At 46.0% G+C, this 19,761-nt stretch overlaps 1 protein-coding gene across 1 annotated transcript in view; it reads left to right on the forward strand.

Annotated features, from left to right (window-relative positions):
* The first annotated feature begins 7,302 nt into the window (after window positions 1–7,302).
* Window positions 7,303–19,761, forward strand: part of TMTC3 (transmembrane O-mannosyltransferase targeting cadherins 3) — a 114,970-nt gene continuing 102,511 nt past the window's right edge. The window contains exon 1 of the mRNA XM_075344786.1: window positions 7,303–7,516. Within this exon, the coding sequence (XP_075200901.1) occupies window positions 7,328–7,516 (189 nt within the window). The 5' untranslated portion in view covers window positions 7,303–7,327. The remainder of the gene's footprint in view (window positions 7,517–19,761) is intronic.

Below are 19,761 nucleotides of genomic sequence, written 5' to 3' on the forward strand. Positions count from 1 at the left end.
GCACTGCTTATCAGAGGAGGGGACATGATTGAACCATGTCTCATATCCGTACCTAGTCGGGCCAGTAATACTCTCCTTGTGATAAAACACTCATTGTATTGAAACCGCACACAGTGACACATCCCTGAAATTAGTCGCTGCCCCTGCCACATTCTGTCTTCAGACTACATAGCAAAAACCTGCTGACAGATTTCCTTCTTAGCAGTCTTGCAGATCGACATATTTACAGGGAGAATTGAAAAGGCATACTATATCTTACATAAACCTCAACTCCCATGTGCTTATCGCACAATCATAGATAATTTTATAGAGACACCATTCTCAGGATCACCAAAGGAATGAGAAGCGTTCCTTCTAAGAATGTCAATGTACAGTATCTTTATCCAGGCTTTTCCATAGAAATTCAGATAGGACACTACTGTTTTTGCTGAAAGAGCCAAAGATGGCCATTCCAAATTTAGAGTAATATAACTAGCCATGCAGAAAATCCTTATTTACTGTGCTAATGAAGAAAACTAGATGTGAACTGCAACAGGGGGAATCCAAAGAGAATTTAACATTCTCACTGATGGCATTCCCCTCGGTTTCACAGTCCTGGTGGTCCTCGCATCACCGATCATATGTGATATGTACGTTTGTGGTCATGTGCCAATGGTTCTTCCTTCTGCACCTGATCACACACAAGCAAATCACTTATGACTGGTCACATGACAGTCACCAGGGCTGTGAAACAGAGCAGAATCCTGACAATGAATATTTACTGTTAGGCCGAGGCGACACGGGGCACTAGTGCGATGCTCGCATGACACTCAGCTCACGCTGGCAGCACAGCAGGATCCGTGTGTCATGCTAGTATCCATGCGAGTGAGGTCCGATTGTGCGAGTGGACCTCAGCTGCGGGGGGCAGGCCGGCACGGAGGAGGGGAGGGAGGGATTTATCTCCCTCTCTCCTCCGTAGCCGGCTATTGCGATTCTCGCCCTGCACTTGTGGTACAACGGTGTACTGCGAGTGCAGTGCGATTTTTCTTTTTTTTTTTTCTCGCCCCATTCACTTGAATAAGTGCGAGAGAAAGAGTCTCGCATTACAGTCGCGGCATGCTGCGATTGTTTTCTCGGTCCGATTAGGGCTGAGAAAATAATCGCTCATGTGCGCTGACACACAGGCTAGAATTGGTCCGAGTGGAATGCGATGTTTTATTGCACTCCACTCGCACCGATTTTCTCATCGTGTGGCTTAGGCTTTATTATTCCATATATTGGACTCCTGTGCTAGCTTTCTATTTGGCCCAGAAAACCCCTTTATCTGTCCTTTATGGATTTCTATCCTCTTGTTATTGTTGCTAAACTAACTGGTCGTGAGTTTAGAGGACAAGTCTAATATAGTGTCTCTTCTCTGGGTGTTACCAACTGGAAGGAAGGGATTACAGTACCTTAAAGATAAATGAGGCGTTACTGTAAGATCTTACATTACAGTAGAACCTTGGTTAACGAGAACAATCCGTTCTGGGAGTGTGCTTGTAAACCAAGTTACTCGTTCAGCAAAGCAAGATTTCCCATAGGAAATCATTGCAATGCAGACAATTAGTCCCACAACTTGTTAACTGTCCCATCCTGGTCCCCTATTGTGCCATTTGACACATGCACAAACACACACACATTATGCTCGCCTTACCTTCCGTTCCATCGCCGGCCTCATGGTTCTTGTAGATCGCCAGTACAGGATGTCGATCGGGTAACCATCGCGACCGATGCCCCAGGGCTTCCGCTGCTAGAGCGCTGAAGTCAAATGCAGGAGCTGCTTGCATCTGATTGGCCAGTGCGCTGCCTTTGAGTAGCGGCTGACAGCCCAAGTTCCTCCCTTGTCGTGATGGTTACCTGATACACATCCTGTACCGGCAAACTACAAGAATCATGAGGCCGGCGATGGAACAGAAGGTACACATATTATGCTCACCTTACCTTCTGTTCCCTCGCCGGCCTCACAGTTCTTGTAGTTTGCCGGTACAGGATGTGTATCAGGTAACCATCGCGACAAGGGAGGAACTTCCGCTGTCATCCGCTACTCAAAGGCAGCGCACTGGCCAATTAGAGGCAAGCAGCTCCTGCCTTTGACATCAGCGTGCTGGCAGCGGAAGTTCCGGCATCGGTCGCAATGGTTACCCATACACATACTGTAGCGGCAAATTGCAAGTTCCAGGAGGCTGGCGATGGCACAGAAGGTAAGGTGAGCATATGTGTGCTTGTGTGTACTGCAAGAGCGGGTTAGAGCGCGGTGGATGTAAGGAACCGGAAGTGTGTGTGGTGAGTATTTTGCTCGTTCAGCAAAGATTGCTCGTAAAGTGAGTTACAAATTTACATCAAGCTTTGCTCATTAAGCGAAATACTTACTAACTGGGTTACTCGTTAAGCGAGATACCCCTGTATTTGGCTTTTTGTTGTTTTACCAACTATCTGCTTCACAGTATGCAATGGGAGTATCCATTTCAATTATTGTTGTTGAAAATTAACATGATGACCTAGTTCACCTGTGCATCCCAAAGGACAATGAATCTGCATTTTCCAAAGGTTTTCAGCATTTTTTTATTTTTTTTTCACCAAGAACCTTAACTTTCTACCTACTGAATATTTATTTATCAACCATGTAATAAGATGTCGCTGCATATTATGCAGCCCTATTAATGATGTATGAGAACATGTCCCTTCTAAAAGGTTACTTTCCAAGTGGCGGACATTTTTGCTTGTAAAGGGTTAATTCACAACAGGAACAATCTGCTGTCTTAAAAGGTAATTTTCTAGTACAATGCTAATGTCATCTTTAAATAGGGCTTAATCAGACCTTTTTAGGCTTTGTGTTTACACTGCAGCTTTTTTTGTCCCACAAAGATTCACGTTTTTGGCCCCAAAAAAATGCACGTTGCAAAACCGCATCCAAAAACAAATGCGTTTAGTCACGTTTTTACCGTGATTTTGCCCAATGCGTTTTTTAAGTTAAATCTATTGATAGAACATATAGAATAGACAAACATAAATAGAATAGATAATAATAAAGAACAGAAAGAAATAACAGAATAGTGTGATAGAGGGATAGCTAGCTTGGTCAGCTGTTTTTTAATTTTTTTTTTGGTAAATGTGTTATCCCCCCATTTTTCTTATCCAGCACAGGAACAGCAGCAGCTGTGGGCTGCAACCCTCAGCTGTCTGCTGTACCTTGGCTGGTTATGAGAAATAGAGGGGATCCCACGCTTTTTTTTTTTTTTCTTTTTAAAAATTTGTTTATTTTTTTTTAAAAAAAATGACGTGTAGTCCCCCCATTTTTCTAAAACCAGCCAAGGTACAACTGGAGGCTGATATTATTAGGGTGGGAAGGGGCATGGTTATTTGGCCCTTTCCAGCCTAACAGTAGCAGCCTGCAGCCGCTCCAGAATTGGCAATTGGGGAAATAAGGAGTTAATGGCATCCCACAGCTGCCACTAAGTCCTAGATTAGTGATAGTAGGTGTCTGAGACTACCCGCCCCCTCCAATCACTAATCTATAAGTGATAGTAAATAAACACAATCACTTTATTTGAAATAGAACAAAAAAGCACCCTCTTTCGCCACTTTATTAACCCCCAAAACACCCTTCAGGTCCGACGTAATGCACACGTGGTCCCACAATGCTTCAAGCACTGCTACATCTTTACCTCCACGCATCAACTGAAGTGAGCCACGCAATCATCAGTGACGTCACTCAGATTAGCAACAGCTGGAGTCCTCCACCTGTGACAGCAAATCACCCGAGTGACTGAAGTGAGCCGCACGATCAGAGGGACGTCACTCATGATGTTTGGTTACAGATGGAGGACTAAAGCTGTGGCCACGGCTAACCTGAGTGACGACACCGCGCGGCTTACGTCACTTGCTGCGTGGAGCTCACAGTGGGCAGTCATGCACATGTCTTTTTAGGGTTAATAAAGGGGTGAAAGGGTGTTTTTATCTTTTATTTCAAATAACGGATTTTTGGGGTGTTTGTGTTTATTTACTTTCACTTACAGAGTAGTGATGAGGGGGTGTTTCATAGATGCCTGTCATCACTAATCTAGGGCTTAGTGGCTGCTATGAGCTGCCCTTAACTCATTATTACCCTGATTAACACCACGCCAGGGCAATCTGGAAGAGCCGGTAAAGGGCTGGGACTGTCGCATCTAATGGATGCGGCAATTCCAGAGGTTGCAGGCTGACAATTTTAGGCATGGGTATCCACAGCCTGAGAATACCAGCCCCCAGCTGTTGGGCTTTACCTGTGCTGGTATCATGATATGGGGGATCCTAAGCCAATTTTTTTTATTTATTTATATATTTTACTGTATGATATAGACCTGCCCACCGGCGTCTGTGATTGGTTGCAATATTCAAAAATAGCAGTTGCCCTCAAGTAAAGGGAAGGAGAAAAACAAACAAGAATGTAGATTGTGAATATTGGAATTTGAATACGCATTACTGCTAACAAAACATGAAAAAATGTTGAAAATATTTTTTGAAAAATCTGATTTACTTAGCAAATAAAGGTGGCCAAATTTATCTGTGCCAAGATACCAACGCCAAGGTGTAACTCTCCTCTAGGTCTTACTCTAAATGCTATGCCTCTTGTTCAAACTGAACTATTATATGTCCTTTGTCTGTGCACTCCTCCCAGTTACTTCAGGTGTTTTTTCATTTTCCTTTTGCTTGTTATACTTGCCCATATAATAGTTCAGTTTGGAAAAGAGAGGCATAGCATTTAGAGTAGGACCCAGATAACAGTTACACCTTGGCGTTGGTATCAGGGCACACATACATTTGGCCACCTTTATTTGCTAAGTAGCTGATTTTTAAAAAAAAATATTCAAAACATTTTTCATGTTTTCTTAGCAGTAATGCGTATGCACATTTCAATATTCACAATCTACATTCTTGTTTTTCTCCTTCCCTTTACTTGAGTGCAACTGCTATTTTGAATATTGTATGCCATGTTCAGTATGCACCGGTTCAGACTGAGATTAGAAAGTGCCGGCAATTTTTCTAGTGTGATTGGTTGCAGTCAGACAGCTGTCACTCAGCGTGGGGGCTAGTCTGACTGCAACCAATCACAGATGCCGGTGGGTTTGGGAGGCAGTGAATATGTATGAGCCTAATGAGCAGCCTGGGAAGAAGAATGAGAGGCTGCAGGAACAGTGTGAGAGCCGCAACGGTGATCGGTAAGTATGAAGCGCTTGCTCCTACCTCTTTGAGTCGGATTCTGGTCCAGACAACGTGGCAAAAAATGCAGCATGCGCACAAAGCCTTAGAATCAGTAACTTTTATAGCTGCAGCTTCTCCTGTTATCTTGCTGTATGCTCTTGAGAATTCAGTATCTGCACCCTAGCCAAGTGTATGTAAATACAATTTGCATATCCACTGCTCTCGCCACCCACCCACGTCCCAGGGCATGCTGAGAGGTGGGAGGGAGTATGGGGGGGGCGGAGTAGTGTAAATTCAGGTCAGATTTATTATCGCTGACGCCAGCACTGAGAAATTGGGGGAGTAGAGAATATTTACATTTGCTTGACTAGTTACAGTCACACTGAATTCTCCATAGCTTTGGTATTTATAACAGGAGAACATCACACAAATTTATTAAGAAAAGACAAATGAACGGACTCTTCAGTCTTAATTCGTTACCTAGCGTGCGCCTCTGCCAGAGATGTACAGAAGTGGCCTTGTGATCAGAGAGTGGTGATACGTTTCATGAATGTGATGGGTGGGTGTAGCTACATCCCATCCCACCCATGCTCTGCCCATATTGACATAGGTGGCTGAAACTGGTGTGAAAACGCCAAAATTCACAATATTGTTCAAAAGTACTGCCACTTATTCAGGCGTGTTACTCCAGAATTATTGTATGAACATGGACATGGGACATGAGAGCCCCCTGTGTGCATACAGCGATCAAGAATATATTTTGTGATCTATGAAATAGAAAATGTGTATTGTCTGTGTTCTGGAGGCCCACCTGACGTAGGATATCGGGCAGGTCCGGGAGAGGATGGTCCTGCTGTGCCAGCTACAGTAACTGCGGCATTGTTCCTTGGGAGCACCACAGTTCCATTCTATTTCTGTTATTCGCTCTGCTGGGAACTGGCCTATTCCATTATTTCCTGTTCCGTAAAAACCTTCATTCCTAATTTGCCTCACATGTTACCTCCTGGATTATGCTGAAGTAATGGTCATGGTGAAATATACAGCATGTAAGGCTATGTGAGCACACAGCATTTTTTTTAGATGCTGCGTTTTTGGTCTCGCAAAAACGCACCAGAAAAAACGCATGTGACGTTGCGCCATTTGGCTTGCAGTGTTTTTTGCTGCGATTTGATGACTGCGTTTTTCCGTGTTTTTCCAATGCATTGCATGGGTGAAAAACGCAGTAAAACGTAGGAAAGAATTGACGTGTCCATTTTTTTTTTTAACTCAAAAACGCAGCTAAAAAAAAGTGTGCGGACAGCAAAAATGAAAAGTCATAGACTTTCTGGGGAAGCAGTTTTGAGCTTAAAAACGCACCAAAAAAAGTGCTAAAACCGCTCAGTGCACATATAGCCTTACTATTATTTTTCCTAGTTAAGGGGGCTTTACACGCAGCGACATCGCTAGCGATGTTGCTGGTGAAAGCACCCGCCCCCGTCGGTTGTGCATCACGGGCAAATCGCTGCCCGTGGCGCACAATATCGTTAGGACCCATCACACAGACTTGCCTTCCCTGCGACGTTGCTGTGGCCAGCGAACCGCCTCCTTTCTAAGGGAGCGGCTCGTGCGGCGTCACAGCGATGTCACACGGCAGGCATCCATTAGAAGCGGAGGGGCGGAGAGCAGCCGAAACAAAGTGACGCCCACCTTGTTGCCAGAGGCCGCAAGTAAGGTGTTATTCGTCGTTCCTGGGGTGTCACACGTAGCGATGTGTGCTGCCTCAGGAACAACGAACAACCTGCGTCCAGCACCAGCAACCATATTTGGGATTAGAACGACGTGTCAACGATTAGGTGAGTATTTTTGATCGTTAGCGGTCGTTCGTACGTGTCACACGCAACAACGTCGCTAACCAGGCCAGATGTGCGTCACGAATTCCGTGACCCCAGCGATATCTCGTTAGCAAGGTCGTTGCGTGTAACGGGGCCTTTACTAATCACTGCGGTTTGCTTCATTACACCAAACTGACTTTCTTATTTGTTTAGGGTTAAGTTTGATATTCTCTTATGTTATCGGACGTTTTCCAGTATGTGAAGATTCTTTTATGTCTTTTTTTAGTGACTTAGGTCCCAAGAAAGGTCTTAAGAAGATGGCCGAAGTTACCCTAAAAGAAATAGGAGTTTTGATGTGCGTTGTAGTGCTGTGTTATTGGAACAGTCTCTTCTGCGGATTTGTATTTGATGATGTGTCTGCAATTCTGGATAATAAAGACTTGCATCCTTCAACACCCATAAAGAAGCTTTTCCAAAATGACTTTTGGGGGACACCAATGTCTGAGGTTAGTGTGAAAGTACCTACTATTGAATACTTGGTTTTGTGTTTGGATGACAAACCTCAAGGTCTTCCCTGTAGGATGGCCCATTACTCCGTTCACTTATAGCTGATGGATTATGGCACAAATTTTTTTTTCCTGTTGGATCCATGTAAAATCGAACAGAAAACTGAAATTAGATGTAGAGGTACAATAAAGTACCATATTGAATGAGGCCTCAGAGATGAGTGACTTGTACTGCTTTCTGTGTGATGCCTCTAGGTGAATACCTCCATAATATACTGTATTATAGCATGTCTATTAATCAGAGAAAAATGTTCAACCACTTCATGACTTTCCATTGTCCACTTTTTTTCATTTTTACTCCCCTTCTACCAAGAGCCATAACTTTTTCTGATTATTTTTCCGTCAATATAGCCATATGAGGGCTTGTTTTTTGTTGGTATTTTTGAATGACACCATTTTTTTCCCCCATAGTATACTGGGAAACAGGAAAAAAAAATCCCAAGTGAAGTGAAATTTCCAAAAAAAGTAATTTCACGATATTGTTGTTTTTTTTTTTTTTTTTTTGTTTTTATTATTTACCATGGTCATTATATGGTAAAACCGACTAGGCAGTTTAATTCTCCAGGTCAGTACGAGTTCATAGATACCAAATATGAATAGTTTTCTTTTAGATTATTCAATGAAAATAAATTCAGACGTTTGTAAAAAAAAAAAAAAAAAATTTCGCTTTTGACACCATTATTTTTCGGGATCTGGGGCTAAATGTTGGCTTATTTTGTACCCTAAGCTGACGTTTTACTGATACCAATTTTGGGTAAATGTGATGTTTTTATCTCCTCTTATTGCAATGTTGCAGCCACCAAAAAAAAAAAATATAATTATGGTGTTTAAAATTTTTTACCTTTTTTAAGGTTTGCTAATGGGATTAATTTAATTTTATATTTTGATAGATCAGACATTTGTGAACACCGTGATACCAAATATGTATATTTGTTATTGTTTTATTTTCAGTGGGGCAAAAGGGGGATGATGTGTACTTTTTTTTTTTGTTTGTTTTTTTTTTTTTGTTTTTTATTTAATTTCTTTTCATATTTCTAAAAACTTTTAGGGGACTCGAAGTTGTGATCATCTGATTGCTTGTGTTGTACAGAGCATCAGCACTGCTTTGTACAGCTGAAATGGTGATCTGCTATGAACGCCAGCTCGCAGACAGTGTTCCCAGGAGGATCGGGATGACAGACTTGGGTCATCGCTAGAGATGAGCGGACCCGTGGAAGTTCGCTTCAGCGGGTTCAGCCAGACTTAAGTTCCGTTTGGGACACGGACGTGACCTAAACCTGAAGAAGTCACTAATTGGGCAGTTCTGGTCACACTACATCCAGTCATGCTGTTGTTACCCCCCCCCCCACCCCCCAGTGTGAACCGATCAAACACTGCAAGCGTCTCACACTGGGCTGAGCACCAAGCGAACCAGAGCACAGCGATGTTCATGCATACGTAAAGCACCCGAACGCCAAACCCAAACTCTGTTGTTTTTTTTTTTTTGTGAAGAGTCTGTGTTTAGTATGAACACTGAACCTGGGGTTCACTCTTCTCTATTCATCACCTGACCCCTGGCTGTCAAGATAATCCATAGGCACCCCGTGATCATGTGACGGGTACACAGATGGAAGCGAGGTATGACGCTCCCAGTCAGAGGTTGACAGATTTAACTGGTTAACAGTCGCAGGCAGATCTCCGATCATCTGCGGCTTTTAGAGGCACATGGCAGCTGATCAGATCAGCTGCCATATGCAGGAAAAGATGCAGGCTCAGGGTGTGATCCCGCATCAAAGACAGGGACACTACCTTTGACGTAAATATATATCAAAGGTTAAAATCAGAAATGTGGATCTAAGATATGAGCCCATAAAAACTATGGATGGCGTAATCAAGAGTTGTATAAAAGGTCCAGAATGTGATTGCATAAGCAGTAACATGCCGACTAGGTTCTGAAGCGCTTCTCACTGCACAGTTTGGTATGAAAATCACTTACTGGCTATGGGCATTACTCACAATCTGATGTTACTTCGTGACTGCTGAAATTTAGCTCAGGCTAAAACATATTAAGGGAATCTGCCACCAGGTTTTTCCTATATCCTCTGAGAGCAGATATAGGGACTGAGACCCTATTATACATCACTTACTGGGCTGCTAACTGCAGATTCTCTAAAACCATGCTTTTACCTGCTACAGATCAACCAGTTCTCTGAATACTGAGCTCTCTCCAACCCTGCCCAAACCACTTGTCAGCTTTCTGGTATCCTTTGCATAGGCAGAAAACGAGCAATATGTTTTGGGGACTGGGTTTAAAACAAGCTTATGAATATGGAGGACTTCATGTCAGCAAGTTTACTAGTCATCTAATGATCCCCAGCTGATGAAACTGATTTTATCAAAACTATAGGAAGTGATATAGATTAGAGATTATTTTCTTTTTATAAAATCTCACAAACCAGCGCTGAATAATAGTGAAAGTTATTTTATTACTATCCTTATTCCTAGTCCTTAACAAAATGCACAAGAATTAACCCTACAAGTAGGTTACAAGGGACAAACCACATATAACTTGTAGGTACAGTAACATCTAAAAGATCATGGGGCCCCGGCCAGTAGCAACCACGATCTGATAAAAAATTAATATCTTTAATCCAAATATAAAAAGATGATTCTCTCAAGAAATTTTAGTTCAATAACTGCAAAACAGCTTTTACAAGGAAGCACTGTAACAGTGCCAGCCCGTATATTCGAGCGATCTTCTTGCTTAAAGGTACCTGCACAGAGGTTAAGTCTTTACCGCTTGTTAAACTCTCACTGACAGCCACGCTGCACTTATTCACGATCCCTGGTTGTGACTAGGTGTACCGCGCTCCTGGCAGGGAGTCTAGCGGTAATTGAATCAGTGCGCCGGGGGCCCGTTACAGATCCCCAGTGTAAGTTACCTGACACCGATGTTAACCAGAGGGACTCCGTGATATGTGGTCCTTGCGTGGTGCGTTTTTTTCTCCTGTCTGGAGAGGATAAGTTTGGTGCTAGGTTCCTGTGCACAAGATCTTCAAATCCAAGAAGCAGGAAGCCAACAAAACGTTGTTGAATATTACAAAGGGCTGTATACTCCTGGATTGTAGATTTCTCCGTATAACTGCTTGGGCGTTCACCTGCTAAGGAACTGACAGGTCCCGCAGTCAGTCAAGGGCAATCAGACAGTTACGTCTACTTTGCAAACAATGAACTGAGCACGATCTGACGTGCATTTCGGGGGCATTACCGGTCCCCTTCCTCAAGGATAGCTCAGTTACTCCTTTGGATACTATTTATAGTTAAAATATAACTGCGATATTCCGCAGGTAACAATGCGACAATTAAACACAAAAATATGCATAAAACCACACAAAATTCATACATAAACCATACTAAATCCATATTTATTGCAGAGATTTTTTGGAAAGATTTTTTTGGGAAAGACCTTATTATAATAAACCTTTATGAAGGTATAAATATTTAGTTGACCAAAAATTCTAGAATTAACATTTTCTACCCATAGTTCATAAAAAAAAAACCCTAAGATGAGGTGTATACAGCCACATATAGATACTAAGAAAAATATAATAAATATATTTATATGTCTTATATAAAAACAATATGGGGATAAAAAAAGAGGATAAAAAAATATATTACAATTTCATATTTTGTTTTATCCCCATATTGTTTTTATATAAGACATATAAATATATTTATTATATTTTCTTTGTCGCTCCATTGGGAGACCCAGACAATTGGGTGTATAGCTATTGCCTCTGGAGGCCACACAAAGTATTACACTTAAAAGTGTAAGGCCCCTCCCCTTCTGGCTATACACCCCCAGTGGGATCACTGGCTCACCAGTTTTGTGCTTTGTGCGAAGGAGGCAACACATCCACGCATAGCTCCACTTTTTAGTCAGCAGCAGCTGCTGACTATGTCGGATGGAAGAAAAGAGGACACATATAGTGTCCCCAGCATGCTCCCTTCTCACCCCACTGTATGTCGGAGGTGTTTGTAAGGTTGAGGTACCCATTGCGGGTACGGCGGCAGGAGCCCACATGCTGATTCCTTCCCCATCCCTTTTTACAGGGCTCTGGGTGAAGTGGGATTTACCGGTCTCCAGGCACTGAGACCGTGCTCCATCTACAGCCCCTGGAGAAGATGCTGGATGGAGCGGAGTACATCAGGGACATGGCCCTGCTTCCTCAAGGTACTCTGTGTCCCCGTGCATTTGGCGCTCACACCGCAGCATGCTGGGTGTTGTAGTGCGCCGGGGGACATCAGCGCTGCGGCGACTGTGCCATAGCCTCATTCAGCTTAGCTGAAGCAGGCACACTTATGGGACTCGGCCGCGCCGGCCGCTGGGACTGCGGCACGGCTGGCACTTGTAGTGCGCCGGGGACTTCAGCGCGGCCTGCGCTTTTACGGCGGCCGCGCTGATAACTACAGTCCCCGGCTTTTGCGGCCTGCTTCCGTTCGTTCCCGCCCCCAGACCTGCCAGTCAGGAGAGGGGCGGGACGCTGCCCACGTCTAGGACTCGGGCGCGCCGGCCGCTGGAACAGCGGCGCGGCTGGCACTTGTAGTGCGCCGGGGACTTCAGCGCGGCCCGCGCTTTTACGGCGGCCGCGCTGATAACTCGAGTCCCCGGCTTTTGCGGCCTGCTTTAGTTCGTTCCCGCCCCCAGACCTGCCAGTCAGGAGAGGGGCGGGACGCTGGCCACTTCTAGGGCGGTCGCGCCGGCCGCTGGGACTGCGGCGCGGCTGGCACTTGTGGTGCGCCGGGGACTTCAGCGCGGCCCGCGCTTTTACGGCGGCCGCGCTGTTAACTCGAGTCCCCGGCTTCTGGGCCTAGTCTCCCTTCGTTACCGCCCACAGCCCTGACAGTCAGGGTAGGGGCGTGACGCTGCATAGAGCAGAGCTGAGAGCTGGAGTATGTTTTGCATACTCCACCCCTCTCACTGTGTGCACTGTGAATCCGGATTCCCGCACTTTCTCAGGCACGCCCACGGCTTCCTTCTCTACAAGGACACCGGCAGCCATTAGTGTCAGTTTCTGTACGATACAGAGACAAGTGTGGAAGACCCTGGCATTCTGATAGTCACACAATCGCTGTAACAGGCGTTAAGCAGCACCTGTGGTGCTAACCCCACTAGTGCAGAATTGCACTTATAGATATGCTTGTACTATATACATTGCACTGTTTGGTCGCACGTTGTATATACCCTCCTGGATTATGCGGAGGAGTTATCAGCATATTCTCTGTGTAAAACAAAGGTGCAGAACCACATGTTTTTCTATACAGCTGGTACAGCATGTACGGCTATACGGCCGGCAGGTACATAGACTCCCATTGTATGCACTAATGGCCAGGGGATGAGGACGGTGTCTGCAGTATTTACTGACAGTTTTTCTGAGACTATGGCTATGATACTAGAAGCCTAGCAGTCCGGACATGTCTCTCACAATATGGGCACTGTTGAATCATTGATCCATGGCCCCCCTCAGTGTGAATAACTAACAGCTCCGGGAATGTCACACGCATCCCAGAGTCACGGCTCTGCACGGACGTCAGTCCCAGACAGCCTAAGTGGGCTCGCTATGAGCGGCCTCGGTTTCATCAGGGTCCTAACAGAAGGACTCGCTGTGTAATGAGGCGGAAGTAGCGGCTCAGGATTCTGATCCTGAGACCGCTCTCAATCTGGATACACCTGATTGTGACGCCATAGTAAATAATCTTATAGCGTCCATCTATAGAATGTGGGTTATTTCTCACAACTCCTCCAGTGGAGGAGTCAGCTTCACGTATTTTTCTGGACCACTCTGCCTTCAGAGAGGCAGTCCAGGAACACCACGCTTATCCAGATATGCGCTTCTCCAAACGGCTTAGGATACACGCTATCCCTGTCCCCTGACTTGGTCAAGGACTGGACCCAATGTCCCGAGCGGCATCCTCCAATCTCCAGGCTTGTAGCTAGATCCATAGTTGCAGTGGGAGATGGAACTGCAAACTCAAAGATGCCACTGACAGACAGATAGATCTCTGGTCGAAAGCCATCTATGAGGCTGTCGGCGCACCGTTGGCTCCGGCATTCTCTCCCTTGGGGCACTCCAAGCTATTTCAGCTTGTCTTACACAGATTGACACGGTTACACGTACATCTGTGCCGCAGGTGGCATCCTTAACCTCTCAAATGTCTGCATTTGTTTCTTACGCGATTCAGGTTGTCCTGGACTCTGCGAACCGTGCGGCGGTAGCCTCCGCTACTCCGTGTTTTTAAGCAGAGCCTGGTCTGCTCGTTAAGTGAATGGAAGGCAGATTCTGCTTCCAAAAAAGGTTGCCTAACCAGTTGCCTTTTTCTGCTGACCGACTGTTTGGTGAGCGTTGGATGTAACCATCAAACAGTCCAGGGGTAAGGATTCATCCTTTCCTCAGCCCGGACACAACAAACCCCAACAGAGCAAGAGGCAGTCGGGGTTTTCGGCCTTTTCGAGGCTCGGGCAGGTCCCATTTTTCCTCGTCCAAGGTGGACTCAAGAGGATCAGAGGAGCTAAGATTCTTAGCGGGCTCAGTCTCGCCCAAAAAAGCGACAGTCGGAAAACCCGCTTCCAAGGCGGCTTCCTCATGACTTGCGGCCTCGGTCGGTAGCAGGCTCTCCCGCCTTGGCGATATTTAGCTGCCATAGGTCAATGACCATTGAGTGTGAGACATTCTGTCTCACGGGTACAGGATAGAGCTCACTTCTCGTCCTCCAACTCGATTCTTCAGAATTTCTCCACCTCCCGGCCGGGCCGCTGCTCTTCTGCAAACAGGGTGCACTCTATAGGCAGAAAGAGTGATGACCCCCGTTCCTCTTCAGGAACAAGGTCACGGTTTTTACCCCAAATTCTTTGCGGTACCTATAACAACGGGCCGTTCCGTCCCGTTCTGGATCTAAAAATGCTCAGCAAGCTCGTGGACACCAGGCGGTTCCGGATGGAATCCCTCCGCCATGTCATCGCCTCAAGGTCCCAAGGATATTTCCTAGCATCATTAGGCATCAAGGATGCTTATCCACACGTGCCGATTGATCCAGAGCACTAGCGTTTCTACGCTTCGTTATAGGAGACGAACACCCTCTGTTCGTAGCTCTACCTTCCGGCTGGCGACAGTCCAACTGGTCTTCGCCAAAGTCAGGGCAGCAGTAGTCACAGTCCTGCACTCTCAGGGTCACTCTGTGGTCCCGTATTTAGACGATCTACTTGTCAAGGCACTCTCTTAGGAAACATGCCAACACTGCCCGAACGTTGCGCTGGAGACTCTCTAGAGTTTTGGGTGGATCATCAACTTTTTAAAGTCAGATCCGACCCCGACCCCGACCCTATCGATAACATATCTAGGCATAGAGTTTCTTACTCTCTCAGCGATAGTGAAGCTGCCGCTAGACAAACAGCATTCACTACGGGCTGCAAGCTCTTCTTTAAGAACCAGTCGCACACATTGACACGCCTCATGCACTTCCTACGTAAGATGGTAGCAATGGAGGCAGTTCCTTTCGCGCAGTTTTACTGCGTCCACTACAATGGGACATTCTCCGCCAATGGGACGAGGAGTCGACGTCCCTCAACAGAGTCGTCGTTCTTCTCAGGCGGCCAAGGAATCTCTACGGTGGTGGCTTCTTCTCACCTCTTGGTCAAAAAGAAGGTCCTTCCTATCCCCGTCCTGGGCGATAGTTACGACAGACGCGAGTCTATCAGGGTGGGGAGCAGTTTTTCTCCACTACAGCGCTCAGGGTACGTGGACTCAGCAAGAGTCCACTCTTCAGATCAATGTTCTTGAACACAGAGCAGTGTATCTTGCCCTACAATCCTTCCAACAGCGGCTGGAAAGCAAGCATATCCGACTTCAGTCGGACAGCTCCACAGCGGTGGCATACATCAACCACCAAGGAAGAACGCGCAACCGGCAAGCCTTCCAGGAAGTCCGGCAGGTTCTGATGTGGGTGGAAGACACGGCATCCACCATATCCACAATTCACATCCCAAGTGTGGAAACTAGGAAGCTGACTTCCTAAGTCGCTGAGGTGTGGCCGAAAGAGTATGGTCTCCTCACCCGGATGGGTTTCAGGAGATCTGGCGCCGCTGACAGAGGCCGGACGTCGATCTAATGGCGTCACGGCACAACAACAATGTGCCAGCTTCATGGCACGGTTTCACAATCATCGAGCTCTGGCGGCAAACGCCTTAGTTCAGCATTGGTCGCAGTTCCAGCTACCTTAGGTGCCATCTCTGGCATTGTTGCCCAGAGTACTGCGCTAGATCAAGACCGACTGCGGCCGCGCCATCCTCGTCGCTACAAATTGGCCGGGGATGTTGTGGTACTCGGTTCTGTGGTGCCTCACGGTAGGCTAACCGGGGGCACTACCAGACCAATCAGACTGGCTGTCTCAAGGGCCATTCTTCCATTTGGATTCTACGGCCCTCAACCGGATGGTGTGGCATTGAGTCCTGGAACCTAGTGTCGTCAGGATTACCTCAGGACGTGGTTGCCACCATGAGACAGGCTAGCATACCAACGTCCGCCAAGATTGACCACAGGACGTGGAAGATGTTCTTATCTCGGTGCTCGGCGCAGGGTGTTTCTCCCTGGCCGGTTGCATCGTCTATGTTTCCTTCCTTCCTGCAATCTAGGTAGGAAAATGGGTTGTCGCTCAGTTCCCTTTAGGGACAAGTCTCAGCGCTATCTGTATTTTTTCAGAAACGACGACTTCCTCAGGTACGCACGTTCCTACGGGGAGTTTGTCTTCTCAGCACTCCGTACAAGCGGCCGTTAGAGCCCTGAGATCTGAACAAGGTTCTAATTGCTCTCCAGATGCCGCCTTTCGAGCCTTTGAAGGATGTCTCCCTTCCCGTTTTTCACGGGAAGTGGCCTTCTAGTAACGGTCTCGTCTCTTAGGAGAGTTTCCGAGCTAGCAACGCTCTCATACAAACTCCCTTCCTGGTCCTTCACCAGGACAGGGTAGTTCTGCGTCCGGTTCCGGAATTTCTCCCTAAGGTGGTATCCCATTTTCATATCAATCAGGATATCACCTCACCTTCTTTGTGTCCTCGTCCAGTCCATCAATTTCAGAAAGATTTGCATCTGTTGGTTCTGGTGAGAGCACTCAGGTTCTACTTCCCGCATGGCGCTCCTGCGCCACCCGGATGCACTCTTTGTCCTTGTCGCTGGTCGGCGTAAACAGTCGCAAGCTTCCAGATCCACCCTTGCTCGGGGGCTCGAGGAACCAATTCTTGAAACCTACAGTTCTACTGGGCTTCTGGTTCTCTCAAGGCCGAAGGCCCATTCTACCAGAGCCGTGGGTGCATCCTGGGCATTACGGCACCAGGCTACGGCTCAGCAGGTGTGTCAGGCACCCACCTGGTCGAGTCTACTTACTTTTACCAAGCATTATCAGATGCATACCTACGCTTCGGCAGACGCCAGCCTAGGTAGATAAGTCATTCAGGCGGCGGTTGGCCACCTGTAGGAGAGGGCCGTTTGACGGCCCTATCATGAGGTATTCTTTTACCCACCCAGGGATTGCTTTTGGACATCCCAATTGTCTGGGTCTCCCAATGGAGCGACAAAGTAGAAGGGAATTTTGTTTACTTACCGTAAATTCCTTTTCTTCTAGCTCCAATTGGGAGACCCAGCACCCGCCCTGTTTTCTCGGGGTTTTTCTGTTTTTTCGGGTACACATGTTGTTCATGTGGTATGGTTCAGTTCTCCGATGTTTCCTCGGATTGAATTGGTCTTTAAACCAGTTATTGGCTTTCCTCCTTCTTGCTTTGGCACTAAAACTGGTGAGCCAGTGATCCCACTGGGGGTGTATAGCCAGAAGGGGAGGGGCCTTACACTTTTAAGTGTAATACTTTGTGTGGCCTCCAGAGGCAATAGCTATACACCCAATTGTCTGGGTCTCCCAATTGGAGCTAGAAGAAAAGGAATTTACGGTAAGTAAACAAAATTCCCTTCTTTCTTAGTATCTATATGTGGCTGTATACACCTCATCTTAGGGGTTTTTTATGAACTATGGGTAGAAATTGTTAATTCTAGAATTTTTGGTCAACTAAATATTTATACCTTCATAAAGGTTTATTATAATAAGGTCTTTCCCAAAAAAATCTTTCCAAAAAATCTCTGCACTAAATATGGATTTAGTACGGTTTATATATGAATTTTATGTGTGCTGTTATGCATATTTTTGTGTTTGTCGCATTGTTACCTGCGGAATATCGCAGTTATATTTTAACTATAAATAGTATCCAAAGGAGTAACTGAGCTATCCTTGAGGAAGGGGACCGGTAACGCCCCCGAAACGCGCGTCGGATCGTGCTCAGTTCATTGTTTGCGAAGTAGACGTAACTGTCTGATTGCCCTTGACTGACTGCGGGACCTGTCAGTTCCTTAGCAGGTGAACGCCCAAGCAGTTATACGGAGAAATCTACAATCCAGGAGTATACAGCGTTTTGTTGGCTTCCTGCTTCTTGGATTTGAAGATCTTGTGCACAGGAACCTAGCACCAAACTTATCCTCTCCAGACAGGAGAAAAAACCACACCACGCAAGGACCACATATCACGGAGTCCCTCTGGTTAACATCGGTGTCAGGTAACTTACACTGGGGATCTGTAACGGGCCCCCGGCGCACTGATTCAATTACCGCTAGACTCCCTGCCAGGAGCGCGGTACACCTAGTCACAACCAGGGATCGTGAATAAGTGCAGCGTGGCTGTCAGTGAGAGTTTAACAAGCGGTAAAGACTTAACCTCTGTGCAGGTACCTTGAAGCAAGAAGATCGCTCGAATATACGGGCTGGCACTGTTACAGTGCTTCCTTGTAAATGCTGTTTTGCAGTTATTGAACTAAAATTTCTTGAGAGAATCATCTTTTTATATTTGGATTAAAGATATTAATTTTTTATCAGATTGTGGTTGCCACCGGCCGGGGCCCCATGATCTTTTAGATGTTACTGTACCTACAAGTTATATGTGGTTTGTCCCTTGTAACCTACTTGTAGGGTTAATTCTTGTGCATTTTGTTAAGGACTAGGAATAAGGATAGTAATAAAATAACTTTCACTATTATTCAGCGCTGGTTTGTGAGATTTTATAAAAAGAAAAAATCTCTAATCTATATCACTTTCTTTTTAGGCAATTTTTTTGGGGAAGTTTTTGCCTTAAAACCAGCTGCAGAATTATAAGAAAGTAATTTGGGCCAAGCGCTTACTATTGTCTTAGGACAATTATTTTAAAACTATAGGAAGCATCCCAGTAAGCGACACATTGCTGCACTCAGGATCCCTGTTTCTATATTCTGCTGCTGTCATGTTAGATTGAAAAAAACTTTTGCCAGATTCCCCTTTTAAAGCTGCTGGCTAATGACCATTTCCACTGTGTAGGGCTGTAGCTTTACAGCTTATGTATAAAATTGATTCTAAAATGTACAAAAATATAAAATCTGTTGTGTTGGAGTGATCCTCTTGATTCTACATTGTCATTTTCGAGGCAGTTGTACTTTATCCCAGCGCCTCTCGATAGAGGATATTTCATTTTATTTTTCAGAAGACAATTCTTCATCTTCACTATACGTTTGTTTGGTGGCCTGGTTAAAGAGAACCAACCACTAGGATTTTGTGATAGGAACTAAAGGCAGTGCCATACTGACACTGAAGGCCGCTTTACACGCTACGACATCGCTAAGGCAATGTCATTGGGGTCACGGAATTTGTGACGCACATCCGGCCGCGTTAGCGATGTCGTTGCGTGTGAAATTTATGAGCGATTTTGAATCGTCGCAAAAAAACGTGCAAAATCGCTAATCTGTGACATCCCCCCCCCCCATTCCCAATTATCGATGCTGGTGAAGGCACGATGTAGTTCGTCATTCCTGCGGCAGCACACATCGCTATGTGTGACACCGCAGGAACGAGGAACGTCACCTTACCTGCAGCCGCCGGCAATGAGGAAGGAAGGTGGTGGGAAAGATGTTCGTCCCGCTAATCTCCGCCCCTCCGCTTCTATTGGGCGGCCGCTTAGTGACATTGCTGTGATGCCGAACGAACCGCCCCCTTAGAAAGGAGGCGGTTCGCCGGTCACAGCCACGTCGCTAGGCTGGTAAGTAGTGTGACGGGTCCGCGCGATTTTGTGCGCCACCGGCAGCGATTTGC

This window comes from Anomaloglossus baeobatrachus, chromosome 4 (genome assembly GCF_048569485.1).
Source record: "Anomaloglossus baeobatrachus isolate aAnoBae1 chromosome 4, aAnoBae1.hap1, whole genome shotgun sequence".
NCBI lineage: Eukaryota > Metazoa > Chordata > Amphibia > Anura > Aromobatidae > Anomaloglossus > Anomaloglossus baeobatrachus.